This window comes from Pristiophorus japonicus, chromosome 1 (assembly GCF_044704955.1).
Source record: "Pristiophorus japonicus isolate sPriJap1 chromosome 1, sPriJap1.hap1, whole genome shotgun sequence".
In the NCBI taxonomy this organism is placed as follows: Eukaryota; Metazoa; Chordata; class Chondrichthyes; family Pristiophoridae; genus Pristiophorus; species Pristiophorus japonicus.
The window spans coordinates 454,638,742-454,652,319 of NC_091977.1; the positions used below are offsets into that span (position 1 = coordinate 454,638,742).

The 13,578-nt window shown below is 48.1% G+C and overlaps 1 protein-coding gene across 3 annotated transcripts in view; it reads right to left on the minus strand.

The window, feature by feature from the left end:
* LOC139276064 (ribosomal biogenesis factor-like) overlaps positions 1–10,989 on the minus strand; it is a 32,992-nt gene extending 22,003 nt beyond the window's left edge. Inside the window, exons 1-2 of one of the 3 annotated variants that reach the window (XM_070893493.1) lie at positions 10,882–10,989; positions 267–396 (exon numbers count right to left, since the gene is read on the minus strand). In XM_070893493.1, the coding sequence (XP_070749594.1) occupies positions 267–380 (114 nt within the window). In that variant the 5' untranslated portion in view covers positions 381–396; positions 10,882–10,989. Of the gene's footprint in view, positions 1–266; positions 397–3,992; positions 4,591–10,731; positions 10,837–10,881 lie in introns of those variants that run through there. The other 2 variants (XM_070893504.1, XM_070893514.1) reach the window with 2 other exon arrangements.
* Positions 10,990–13,578: the final 2,589 nt, after the last annotated feature.

Consider the following 13,578-nt stretch of genomic DNA (forward strand, 5'->3'; position numbering starts at 1 on the left):
TATGCACCGATATTAACAGATGCCCAGAGACCCATTGAAATATTAACATATTCCTGGCACTCTTCGCCCCCATCCTAATTTCTGAAAGACAGTATCAGATACCCAAAATAATTTGTACACAAACAGCAACTAAAATAAGCTAGCAAATCAAAGAAAGAAAGCCAATGGCATAAGGACATAAATCAGACAATCTCGAGGACCCCAACAAACACGAGTTTATAAATGTATGGGTTAAAGTCATTTGATATTATGAAGTATATACTAACCTTCTTGAGACTTGTAGTTACAGGTTTGGTTTTGCTTTTGAGCTTTAGACTTCTGCTGTTGGCAACTTTGAACACGTCTTTGTGTTTCTGTGCCTTTGATTTGTTCTTTGCCATTCTTTCTGATAACTGACTAGAAAATAAATAAAAATTCACAGAATCAATCTACTATTTTTTTTAACCTATGGACCATAACTCTATTTTCCAGCCTTGACTTGGAAAATCTTGGCGATTCCTCCTCCTCACTTAATAAAGACTGACACAGTTACTTCCCTTTTTGTGATCAGCTGGTTGCTTGACACAAGTAGAAATCTACCACCACATTTAAATGTCCAAAACCAATGAGAGAAATCCATACACAGCAAAACTTCCATTTGTTCAATATACTGTGCACACACTCACCAAGTGGGGGGCACTGTCTAGAAAGATCAGGCACAAGCTGGTTGAAATAAGGCTAAAGGGGACCCAAATGCACAGATAGCTATTGTTGGGACTTAACCAGGTGACTATTTCCCACTGCTTGTCCAGAACCACCCTATCTGTTGTGATCTTTGCTTGGAGAGTTATCTGAAGCCAAATGGGAAGAATCCCAGCTCCCAAAGACACGTCTACCTCACCAGTTTCCAGTAGTGAACCAGGTCTACCCTGGAGAGTTGCAGACCTGCTTGGCTCAAATTTTGCACTATCGGGTCAACTAATTATATTGCTAGCATCCTGTATGGACTTAGCTCATTCAACTAATTGGAGGTGCAGTGTTTCAGGCCTTACCTGATCACCTCTCAAACAGAAGCACGATAAGAATGAAGCCTTAGATATACAAGTGCATGTTTTTGTTGTGTTCCTAACACAGATGAGACTGCACACAGGGAGGTTAAAGTAACAGTGACCTCAATCTTTATTGAGACACTCCAGAGTGAGGAACAGGCCTTAGAGGCCAGCTTATATACAGTGCTCCCAAGGGATGCTGGGATCCCTTGGGACTTCAGGGGATGTGCTCCTTGGTGGCGGAATATGGGAGTGCATGCTTTACAGATACACATCACTCCCCCCCCCCCCCTCAAAGTCAAAGTGAAAACTATTTACAAGGTGAGGTGGTCGGGAGCCTTTCTTTCCCTGGTGGACTGCCTCGGTACAAATGTCTGTTCTGGTGTGTTGGCTGTGCCCTCGCTGGGCTGGCATGTTGTTGGCCCTGCAGGGCTGCTGGGTGAGCCTGGCCTTGCTGGGCTGTTGGGTTCAATTTCCTGGTCCGGGGTGGTGTCGTTGATCCTTTGGGTGTGTGTTGTGGGCTCAAAAAAGGTGGTGTCTGCTGTGGGTTGTTCAGGGCAGTCTGAGAACTGCAGCCTCGTTTGGTCCAGGTGCTTTCTGCAAATTTGTCCATTGTCTAGTTTGACAACAAAACCCTACTCCCTTCTTTAGCCATCACCATGCCAGCGATCCACTTGGGACCATGTCCATAGTTTAGCACATACACAGGGTCATTCAGATCAATTTCCCGTGACACAGTGGCGCAACCATCGCTTACATTTTGTTGTTGCCGCCTGCTCTCTACTTGATCATGCAGGTTGGGGTGAACCAGCGAGAGTCTGGTTTTCAGTGTCCTTTTCATGAGTAGCTCAGCCGGGGGCACCCCTGTGAGCGAGTGGGGTCTCGTGCAGTAGCTGAGCAGTACTCTGGACAGGCGGGTTTGGAGCGAGCCTTGTGTGGCTCGTTTAAGGCTCTGTTTGATTGTTTGTACTGCCCGCTCTGCCTGCCCATTGGAGGCTGGTTTAAACGGGGCCGAGGTGACACGTTTGATCCCATTGCGGGTCATGAATTCTTTAAATTCAGCACTGGTGAAACATAGCCCGTTGTCACTGACTAGTATGTCAGGCAGGCCGTGGGTGGAAAAGATGGCCCTCAGGCTTTCAATTCTGGAGCTTGACGATAAACACTCTGTTACCCTCCTTGGCCGTAACAGTACCGGCGATCCACTTGGGACCTTGAGCATAATTTAGTACGTACACAGGATCGTTAACAGAAATGTCGCGTGACACGGCAGCGCAATCATGATACCACTGCTGACTTTGACGTCTGTATTCAACATGATCGTTCAAGTCACGGTGGACAAGAGAGAGCCTGGTCTTGAAACCTCTCCATCAATAGCTCAGCAGGTAAGTGTGTTGGGTCTTGTCCTGTAACTAAGCAATATGCATGACAAGCGAGTCTGCAATGAATCTTGAGTTACACATTTCATACTCTGCTTGATGGTTTGGACAGCACGCTCTGCTTGACCATTAGATGCGAGTATGGATGGAGTTTGATACCATTGAGTTTCATGAACTCTTAAAACTCCAGACTAGTGAAGCAAGGTCCATTGTCGCTTACAGCGATGTCAGGCAGACCATGAATGGCAAACATGACACAAAGGCTCTCAATGGTAGCTGTGGATGTACTGGATGACATGATTATACACTCTATCCACTTGGAATACGCATCCACCACAACTAAAAACATCTTTCCCAGGAAGGGATCTGCAAAGTCCATGTGGATCCTGGACCATGGTTCAGATAGCCACGACCACAGACTCAGCAGCGATTCCGCTGGTGCTTTACTTAGCTGCATGCAAGTGTTGCACTGATGCACATATGATTCCAGATCAGGTCTATGGCGAATGACATAAGCATAGGCAGATAATGTCAGCGCCTACCTCTGGATCCGGGACGATGCATTGGTATTGATACCTTTGTTTTCCAAAAACAATGAAATGAGTGGCTTGTGATCTGTTTCCAGTTCAAACCGAAGACCAAACAGGGACTGATGCATCTTTTTAACCCCGTACACACAGGCCACCATACATGAGACCTGGCAATGGCTTTCATTATGACAATACCGAGATGGGTGCTATGTTGGTCATGTATAAATTTCTCTCTGCCTTTTTTAGGCATAACAACATGATTACCCCACAGTAAACAATCTGACTGAATGGATAGTTTGTTTTTGCGATGGTTGTAAGGTTTAGTCTCATCACCCATTTGCTTGGGTGTGGCAGGCCAATCACCACTAAGGACCCAACGTTTCACAGCCAATATCAACGGGTCCTGGCTGGTCCAGATCTTAACTTTTTAAGCCGTGACAGGGGTTCCTTCACTTTCAAAAGCATCCATGACTAGCAATAGATCTGCAGGTTGTGGCATCTCCAGCTCTGATGTGGGCAACGGCAGACGGCTCAATGCATCGGCACAACTCTCGGTGCCAGATCTATGGCGAATGACATAAGCATAGGCAGATAATGTCAGCGCCTACCTCTGGATCCGGGACGATGCATTGGTATTGATACCTTTGTTTTCCAAAAACAATGAAATGAGTGGCTTGTGATCTGTTTCCAGTTCAAACCGAAGACCAAACAGGGACTGATGCATCTTTTGAACCCCGTACACACAGGCTAATGCTTCTTTTTCTACCATGCTGTACGCTCTTTCCACCTTTGACAAGCTTTTAGATGCATACACAATAGGTTGTAGTTTACCCGACTCATTAGCTTGTTGGAGCACACAACCAACTCCATGTTACAAAGTATCACAGGCCAATACTAGACGCTTACACGGATCATAATGTACCAGCAGCAGAGCAAAGCAGATTAGTAGCTTTCTCAAAAGCTGTCTTGAGACGCACCCCAAACCCAGTTGTCGCCTTTTCTTAGCCGCATGTGCAGTGGCTCTAATAAAATGCTCAATCTAGGTAGGAAATTACCGAAGTAGTTGAGTAGACCAAGGAACAAATGCAACTCCGTCACATTCTGAGGCATGGGTGCATTTTTGATGGCCTTGGTTTTTGAGTCCGCAGGCCTGATGCAGTCAGCAGCAATTTTCCTCCCCAGGAATTCGACTTCCAGTGCCATGAAGACGCACTTCGAACGTTTCAGTCTGAGTCCCACTTTGTCCAGATGATATAGAACCTCTTCCAGGTTGTTCAGATGTTCAGCAGTGTCATGACCAGTGACCAGGAACACGACAGTTCTCGGGACGGACTTCAGTAGACTCTCCATGTTTCGCTGAAATATGGCTGCAGCCGAGCGAATTCCGAAAATACACCTGTTGTAGATACAGTCCTTTATGAGTGTTGATGCACGTTAGTTTCTTCGATGGCTCGACCAGCTCCTTTGTCATGTCGGCTGACGTCAGATCCAGTTTAGTGAACGACTTCTCCCCGGCTAGCGTTGCAAACAGGTCAGCAGCCTTCGGTAACGGGTATTGATCCTGTTTTGAAACTCAGTTGATCGTAACCTTGTAGTCTCCACAAATCCTGACAGTGCCATCATTCTTCAACACAGGAACAATGGGGCTGGCCCATTCATTAAATTCGACCAGATATGACCCCTTCATGCTGGAGTCTGTCCAGTTCGATTTCGACCTTCTCCCTCATCATGTACGGAACTGCCCGAGCTTTATAATGGACGGGTCATGGATCTGAGTCCACGTGGATCTGCACCTTGGCTCCCGTGAATTTGCCAATGCCTGGTTCAAATAGCGAGGGGAACTTGCTCAGCACTTGAGCACATGGAGTATCATCCTCCGACGACAACGTTTTGATATCATTCCAATTCCATTTGATTTTTTCTAGTCAATTCCTGCCGAACAGCATTGAACCATTGTCTGCAACAATCCATAACAGTAAATCATGAACCACACCGTCATACGACACCTTGACTACTGCACTGCCAATCACCGTTATGAGTTCTTTAGTGTACGTACACAACTTAGCATTGACTGGACTCAGCTTAGGCCTGATAGCCTTAGTATCCCACAGCTTGTCCAATGTTCTCTGGCTCATTATTGATTGACTCGCACCAGTGTCCAATTCCATCGGTACCGGCACACCATTAAGTTTCACATCAATCATTATCGGTTGGCACTTTGTTTGGAACGAACACAGTCTATACACGTCCTCCTCTGGTATCTCGGATTGCATATCCGGATCCACGCTATACTGGTCATCATCCTCCATGTGGTGTGTCGCAGCATGCTTGCTCAGTTGCGGACACATGCGCTGGAGATGCCCCAGTCTCGAACAGCCTTTACAAATGTACTGTTTAAACCGACACTGATGAGGCCAATGATTGTCCCCCACAACGCCAACATGGTGAAATCGGATTCATTCCCGTTGGCGGACTTTGAGCACCCACAGGTTTCGCATACGCAGTCGAGTAAGCCCTGCCATATGCAGCTCTGCCAAATGACGATACAGTCTTGTTTACAGTACTTGCCGAGTTCCGATTTTCCGATGATATCTGCTTTAAGTGTTTGTCTGTCGTCGTGCATGCCTGGGCAATTGTGATGGCCTTGCTCAAGTCCAACGTTTCCGCCGCCAGTAGCTTATGCAGGATCACCTCGTGGTTGATGCCGATTACAAAGTCGTCCCGCAGCATGCCTCCCAAGGCTACAGAGATGTCAGAGGTGACCAGTATGTCAGGCAGGCCGTGGGTGGAAAAGATGGCCCTCAGGCTTTCAATGGTGGCGGTGGCGGTGCTTCTCAATATTATTTCACATTCAATCCATTTTGAAAAAGCATCCACCACCACCAGGAACATTTTACCAAGAAACGGGCCCACATAGTCGACATGGATCCTTGACCATGGTCTGGAGGGCCAGGACCACAAACGTAGTGGTGCCTCTCTGGGCGCGTTGCTTAACTGAGCGCACACGCTGCATTGTCGTACACAAGACTCTTAAGTCAGAGTCGATACAGGGCCACCACACGTGGGATCTGGCTATCGCTTTCATCATTACTATACCCGGATGCGTGCTGTGGAGATCCGAGATGAACATCTCCCTGCCCGTTTTGGGTACCATTATGCGGTTACCCCACAACAGGCAGTCTGCCTGAATGGACAGCTCGTCCTTTCGCTGCTGGAACGGCTTGATTAGCTCTTGCATTTCAACTGGGATGCTGGCCCAGCTCCCGTGCAGTAGTTTTTTTTTACTAGGGACAGCAGAGGATCTTGGCTGGTCCAAGTCCTAATCTGGCGGGCTGTGACAGATGATTTATCACTGTCAAACGCTTCCATGACCATCAACAAGTCTGCGGGCTGCGCCACCATCAACAAGTTTGCAGGCTGCGCCATTTCCACCCCCGTGGTGGGCAATGGTAGCCGACTGAAAGCATCCGCACAGTTCTCAGTGCCTGGCCTGTGGTATAGTTATGCGCTGATAGCGCGAGTGCCCACCTATGTATGCGGGCTGAGGCATTAGTATCTATCCCCTTGTTTTCAGCAAATAGGGATATGAGGGGCTTGTGATCGGTTTTCCAGGTCAAATTTGAGGCCAAACAGCTACTGATGCATTTTCTTTACCCCAAACACACACGCTAATGCCTCTTTCTCAATCATGCTGTAGGCCCTCTTGGCCTTAGACAAGCTCCTGGAGGCATAGGCGACAGGTTGCAACTTCCCTGCAACATTAAGCTTGTTGTAATACACACCCGACTCTATACGACGACGAATCACATGCTAGTACAAGTCTTTTACACGGGTTATACAATACAAGCAGCTTGTTGGAGGATAAAATGTTTCTGGCTTTTTTAAAAGCAATTACTTGTTTTTTTCCCCACACCCAGTTTTCACCTTTTCGCAATAACACATGTAGGGGCTCGAAGGTGCTTAACCCCAGTAGGAAGTTACCAAAATAGTTGGAGTCCCAGGAATGACCGCAGCTCCGTGACATTCTGTGGCCTGGGCACGTTCCTGATAGCCTCTGTCTTGCCGTCTGTGGGCCGAATGCCATCCGCCGCGATCTTTCTCCCCAAAAACTCCACTTCTGTTGCCATGAAGACGCATTTCGACCTCTTCAGCCGCAGCCCTACAGGATCCAGTTGCTGGAGGACCTCCTCCAGGTTTTGTAGGTGCTTGACGGTGTCCCGACCCGTGACCAATATGTCGTCCTGAAAAACCACCGTGTGTGGTACCGACTTGAGTAGGCCCTCCATGTTTCTCTGGAAGATCGCTGCAGCCGACCGAATTCCAAACGGGCATCTGTTGTAGATGAACAGTCCCTTGTGCGTGTTGATGCAGGTGAGGCCCTTCGAAGACTCCTCCAGCTCCTGCGTCATGTAGGCCGAAGTCAGGTCGAGCTTAGTGAACGTCTTGCCTCCTGGCAAATAGGTCATCTGCCTTCGGTAGCGGAGATTGGTCCTGTAGTGAGAAACGATTAAAAGTTACTTTATAATCGCCGCAAATCCTGACTGTGCCATCACTTTTGAGTACTGGCCCACTCGCTGAATTCCACTGGGGAAATGATGCCCTCGCGTTGCAGCCTATCCAGCTCGATTTTCACTCTCTCCCTCATCATGTGAGGTACCGTTCGCGCCTTGTGGTAAATGGGTCGTGCTTCTGGGACCAAGTGGATCCGCACATTCACCCCGGAAAAGTTTCCAATGCCTGGCTCAAAAAGGAAGGAAATTTGTTAAGAACCTGGGTACATGAGGCCTCATCGACATGTGATAGCGCTCGGATGTCATCCCAGTTCCAGCAGATTTTGACCAGCCAGCTCCTTCAGAGCAGTGTGGGGCCATCGCCCGGGACAATCCAGAGTGGCAGTTCGTGCACCGTGCCCTCGTAGGTGACCTTGACCATGGCATTGCCTAGGACAGTGATAAGCTCTTTGGTGTACGTTCTCAGTTTCATGTGGATGGGGCTCAGGGCTGGTCTGAATGCCTTGTTGCACCACAGTCTCTCAAACGTCTTTTTACTCATGATGGATTGGCTAGTGCCAGTGTCCAGTTCCATGGCTACGGGTAAGCCATTCAATTTTACATTTAGCATTATAGGTGGACATTTCATCGAAAATGTGTGCACCCCGTGACTTCAGCATCTGCCTCCTCCCCGAGGCTCGAAATTGCTTTGATCCACCATGTACCAATCGTCCTCTGCCACGTGGTGGTTAGCAGGTTTTGCAGAGCTTGCAGCTTGTTGGAGGTGCCCCATTGTTCCACAGCTCTTGCAAACATACCCTTTGAAGCGACATGAATAGGCTGAATGGAAGCCTCCACAACGCCAACAAGGTGTGAATTGCCTTGCATTCATCCTTTGTTGCGGAGTCATCTGGGTCACCTGAGGCCTGCTGGCAGTTGCAGACTCGTGGTTTCTGCCCTGTACATTTCTGCTCGCAAACACAGTTCCAGTTAATTTATGAACATTGCTAGCACTTGTGTGCTGAGAGATTTGTTTGGCGTTATCACTGGTGGACATAAACGCCTGTGCTATCGCAATGGCCTTACTGAGGGTCGGTGTCTCTCCAGTCAGAAGTTTTCGTAGGATGGTCTCGTGGCCAATGCCCAGTACAAAAAAGTCTCTGAGCATCTGCTCCAGGTAGCCATCAAACTCACATTGTCCTGCAAGTCGCCTTAGCTCGGCGACGTAGCTCGCCACTTCCTGTCCTTCAGATCGCTGGCAGGTGTAGAACTGATACCTCGCCATCAGCACGCTCTCCCTCGGGTTAAGATGCTCCCGAACCAGTGTACACAGCTCCTCATACGACTTATCTATGGGTTTCACTGGAGCCAGAAGATTCTTCATGAGGCTGTAGGTCAGTGCCCCACAGACCGTGAGGAAGACCGCTCTCCTTTTTGCAGCGCTTCCTTCTCCGTCCAGCTCGTTGGCTACAAATTACTGGTCTAGCCGTTCGACATAGGCTTTCCTAGTCCTCACCCTCCGAGAACTTCTCCAGGATGCCCAGTTTGCTGCATCTTTGCATTAGATTCGTATACTCGTCGCCAGTTATTGTGTTCCTAATGCAGATGAGACTGCATAAGGGAGGTTAAAGTAACAGTGACCTCAGTCTTTATTAAGGCACTCCAGAGTGAGGAACAGGCCTTAGGGGCCAGCTTATATACAGTGCTCCCAAGGGATGCTGGGATCCCTTGGGACTTCAGGGGATGCGCTCCCTGGTGGCGGAACATGCGAGTGCATGCTTTTCAGATACACAACAGTTTTAATACCGGGCCTTCAGGTAATGCTTTCCAACAACTGCCATACAATTGCAATATGGCATAAAACAGAACTTTACAATTTCTTTTAAAGAAATGCACCATCTGAGTACCACCATTTAGAAGATGAGGAGGGGAGTTATCCCCGGTGTCCTGGCCAATATTTATCCCTCAATCAACGTCACAAAAAACAGATTATCTGATCATTATCACATTGCAGCTTGTGGGATCTTGCTGCCGCATTTCCAACAACAACTGGTATTTATATTGCGCCTTTAACTAAGCAAAATGTCCCAAGGCATTTCAGAGGTGTGTTGGAAGATTTTTAAAAATTGACACCGAGCCACATAAGAAAGTACGGCAGATGACCAAAAGCTTCGTCAAAGAGGTAGGTTTTAAGGAGCATCTTAAAGGAGGAAAGAGAGGTTCCCGGAGGGAGCTCCAGAGCTTAGGGTCCAGGCAACTGAAGGCATCGCCACAGATGGTTGAGCATGTAATAATCAGGGATGCTCAAGAGTGCAGAATTAGAGGAGCACAGACATCTGGCTGGAGGAGATTAGAGATAGGAAAGGGCGAGGCCATGGAGGATTTGTAACCAAGGATGAGAATTTTGAAATTGAAGCGTTGCTTAACCAATGTGGGTCAGTGAGCACAGGGGTGATGGGTGAATGGGATTTGGTGCGAGTTAGGACACGAGCTGCCGAGTTTTGGATGACCTCAAGTTTACGTAGGGTAGAATGTGGGAGGCCAGCCAGGAGTATGTTGGAATAGTCAAGTCTAGAGGTAACAAAGGCATGGATGAAGGTTTTTGCAGCAGATGTGCTGAGACAGGGGGAAGAGACGGGCGAGGTTATGGAGGTGGGAATAGGTGGTTTTAGTTATGCTGCGGATATGTGGCCAGCAGCTCATTTTGGGGTCAAATATGACACCAAGGTTGCGAAGAGTCTGGTTCAGCCTCAGCCAGATGCTAGGGAGAGGGATGGAGTCTGTGGCCCATACCAACACTTCAAAAAAAGTACTTCATGAGGTCGCGAAAGGCGCTATATAGGTCACATAGTTCGCATGGTAGACACGAATCTCAAGTAAATGCTCTATGCGAAGCTCCTTCACGGCAAACGAGCCAAAGGTGGGCAGTGGAAACGTTACAGGGCACCCTCAAAGCCTCCCTGATAAAGTGTGGCATCCTCACTGACACCTGGAAGTCCCTGGCCAAAGACAGCCCTAAGTGGAGAAAGTGCATCCGGGAGGGCGTCGAGCTCTTCGAATCTCAACGCCGAGAGCGTGAAGAGGTCAAGTGCAGGCAGCAAAAAGAGCGTGCGGCAAACCAGTCTTCCCTTGACGACTGTCTGTCTCGTCTGTGACAGAGTCTGTGGACTGTTCAGCCACCTAAGAACTCACTTCAGGAGTGGAAGCAAGTCTTCCTCGATTCCGAGGGACTGCCTATAATGATGACAGAAATGCAGAATTTCTTTTCTTTCCAGTAAGTGTAATGAATGTGGTAAATGTTCACCTGGAACGTTAGCCTCCCTTTTCCCTTTGCAGACACTGAGTGCTCGGGCTGTGAAGTTCCAGCAGTTTCCGAACTGGTTGTACTGAGGGCACAGATTCGGGCGGGCCGGGGTCTGGGGTCTGGGGCGCCGGGGCGGAAGCGCTGACTGACCTGTTGGCCGCGGAAAGCACGATCGTTGGGGCGCGAGCTCCGGTCCGAGTCCTGGCCGCGTGCGCCACTCCACACGTCACAAGCCGCGCGCCGCTCGCAGGAGAAAGCCCCCACAGCCAGACTGCCCGAGAGGCTGCCGGCTTCAGAAAGATCCAATAGGAAGAGCCCGATTAGGAGTCCAGCAGCAAGGGAAGGGATGCGTTAAAGCTAGCCTTGTGCTTGGGCTGACTTTGCGGGAGCATAGGTACAAGGAAGAAAGACTTGCATTTATTTAGCGCCTTTCACGACCACCGGACGTCCCAAAAACCTTCACAGCCAATGAAGTACTTTTTAAAGAAGTGTAGTCACTGTTGTAATGTAGGAAACGCTGCAACCAAGTCACACACAGCAAGGTTCCACAAACAGCAATGTTGTAATGACCAGATCATTTTTTTTGTGTTGTTGATTGTGGGATAAATATTGGCCAGGACTCTGGGGATAACTCTGCTCTTCTTCCAATAGTGCCAAGTGATCGTTTACATCCACCTGAGAGAGCACGCGGGTCCTCGGTTTAACATCTCATCCAAAAGAGTGGTGGTGGTCAGTCCACTGCACTTAAACTGTATCAAAATGGAAGTTACGTTTTTATTTAATTAACAGGGAAATATATTATCAGAAATGTTATCCTCTTTATTTATGTCTAACCTTTGTCTCCAACAGATACCTGCCGAGTTGCATCTCGTTGTCATTGATGTGAAGGTGTCCAGAGTGGGTCCAGTGGGAGCGCCAGCCTTGGGAAAGCTGGTGACATAGAAACATAGAAAATAGGTGCAGGAGCAGGCCATTCAGCCCTTCTAGCCTGCACCGCCATTCAATGAGTTCATGGCTGAACATGAAACTTCAGTACCCCCTTCCTGCTTTCTCGCCATAACCCTTGATCCCCCGAGTAGTAAGGACTTCATCTAACTCCCTTTTGAATATATTTAGTGAATTGGCCTCAACTACTTTCTGTGGTAGAGAATTCCACAGGTTCACCACTCTCTGGGTGAAGAAGTTTCTCCTCATCTCGGTCCTAAATGGCTTACCCCTTATCCTCAGACTGTGACCCCTGGTTCTGGACTTCCCCAACATTGGGAACATTCTTTCTGCATCTAACCTGTCTAAACCCGTCAGATTGATCTTCTGATCCATACGCATTTTGAATGTAAAATGCTGGAGTAATTAGATGGAACCATCTTCCCATTCGTCTTTAATCTGATAAGTGTCATAAGAACATAAGAAATAGGAACAGGAGTAGGCCATACAGCCCCTCGAGCCTGCTCCGTCATTCAATAAAATCACGGCTGATCTGATCGTGGACTCAGCTCCACTTCCCTGTCAATCATCAAGATATCAGCCTTGGCTCAGTAGTAGCACGCTCACCTCTGAGTTAGAAGATCGTGAGTTCAAGCCCCATTTGAGACTTGACCACATTCTGCAGAGGGAGTGTGGCACTGTCAGGTGCTGTCTTTCGGATGAAGCATTAAACTATGGTCCCCATCTGTTCCCTGAGGTGAATGTAGAAGATCCCATGGCACTATTTGTAGAAGAGCAGGAGAGTTAGCCCAGTGTTTGGTCAAAATTTATCTCTCAACTAATAACACCAGAACAGGTAATTTATCGCATTGATATTTGTGGGAACTCGCTGTGCTCAATTTTGGCTGCCGTGTCTCCCTACATTACATCATTACTACATTACACTTCAAAAGTACTTCATTAATTTTAAGTGCTTTGGGACATCCTGAGGTCATAAAGGTGCTTTTTAAATGCATTTATTTTCTTTCTGTCTCTGCAGTTCATGTGGTGGAGGCACACCCAGTGTTGGCCCAGTGATGATAAAGGAATGGCGATATAGGTCCAATTTGGGATAGTGTTGTCTTGGAGGTGAGGGTGTTCCCATGCACCTGCTGTCCTGTCCTAGGTTGTGAAGTCATGGATTTGGGAAGTGCTGTTGCAAAATCCTTGGGGAGTTGCTGCAGTGCATCCTGTAGATAGTGTATACTGCAGCCACGGAGCGTTAGTAGTGGAAGGTGTGAATATTTAAGGTGGTCGATGGGCTGCTTTGTCCTGGATGGTGTCGAGCTTCTGGATTGCTGTTGAAGCAGTACCCATCCAGGAAAAAGGAGATTGTTCCATCACACCCCTGACTTGGGTTTTGTAGGTGGTGGAGTGGCTTTGGGAAGTCAGGTGAGCCACTCACCACAAAATACCCAACCTCTGACCTACTCTAGCAGCCACGGCACTTATGTGGCTGGTCCAGTTGAGTTTCTGGCTAATGGTGACCCCCAGGATATTGATGGTGGGGGATTTGACGATGGTAAGGCCATTAAATTTCAAGGAGAGGTAGTTAAGACTCTCTCTTGTTGAAGATGGTCATTGCCTGGATGTTGTCCAGGTCTTGATGCATGCAGGCATGGGCTGGTTCATTTTCTGAGGAATTGCGTATGCAACTGAACACTGCAATTCTGGGGCTGAGATGATTGGCCTCCAACAACCACAGCAATCTTCCTTTGTGCTCGGTATGACTTCAATCATTGAAGAGTTTCCCCCCTGGTTTCCATTGACTTCAGATTAATTAGGGCTCATTGATGCCACAATTGGTTGAATGCTGCCTTGATGTCCAGGGCTCACCTCACCTCTGGAATTCAGCTCTTTTGTCCATGTCTGGAGCTGAGTGGT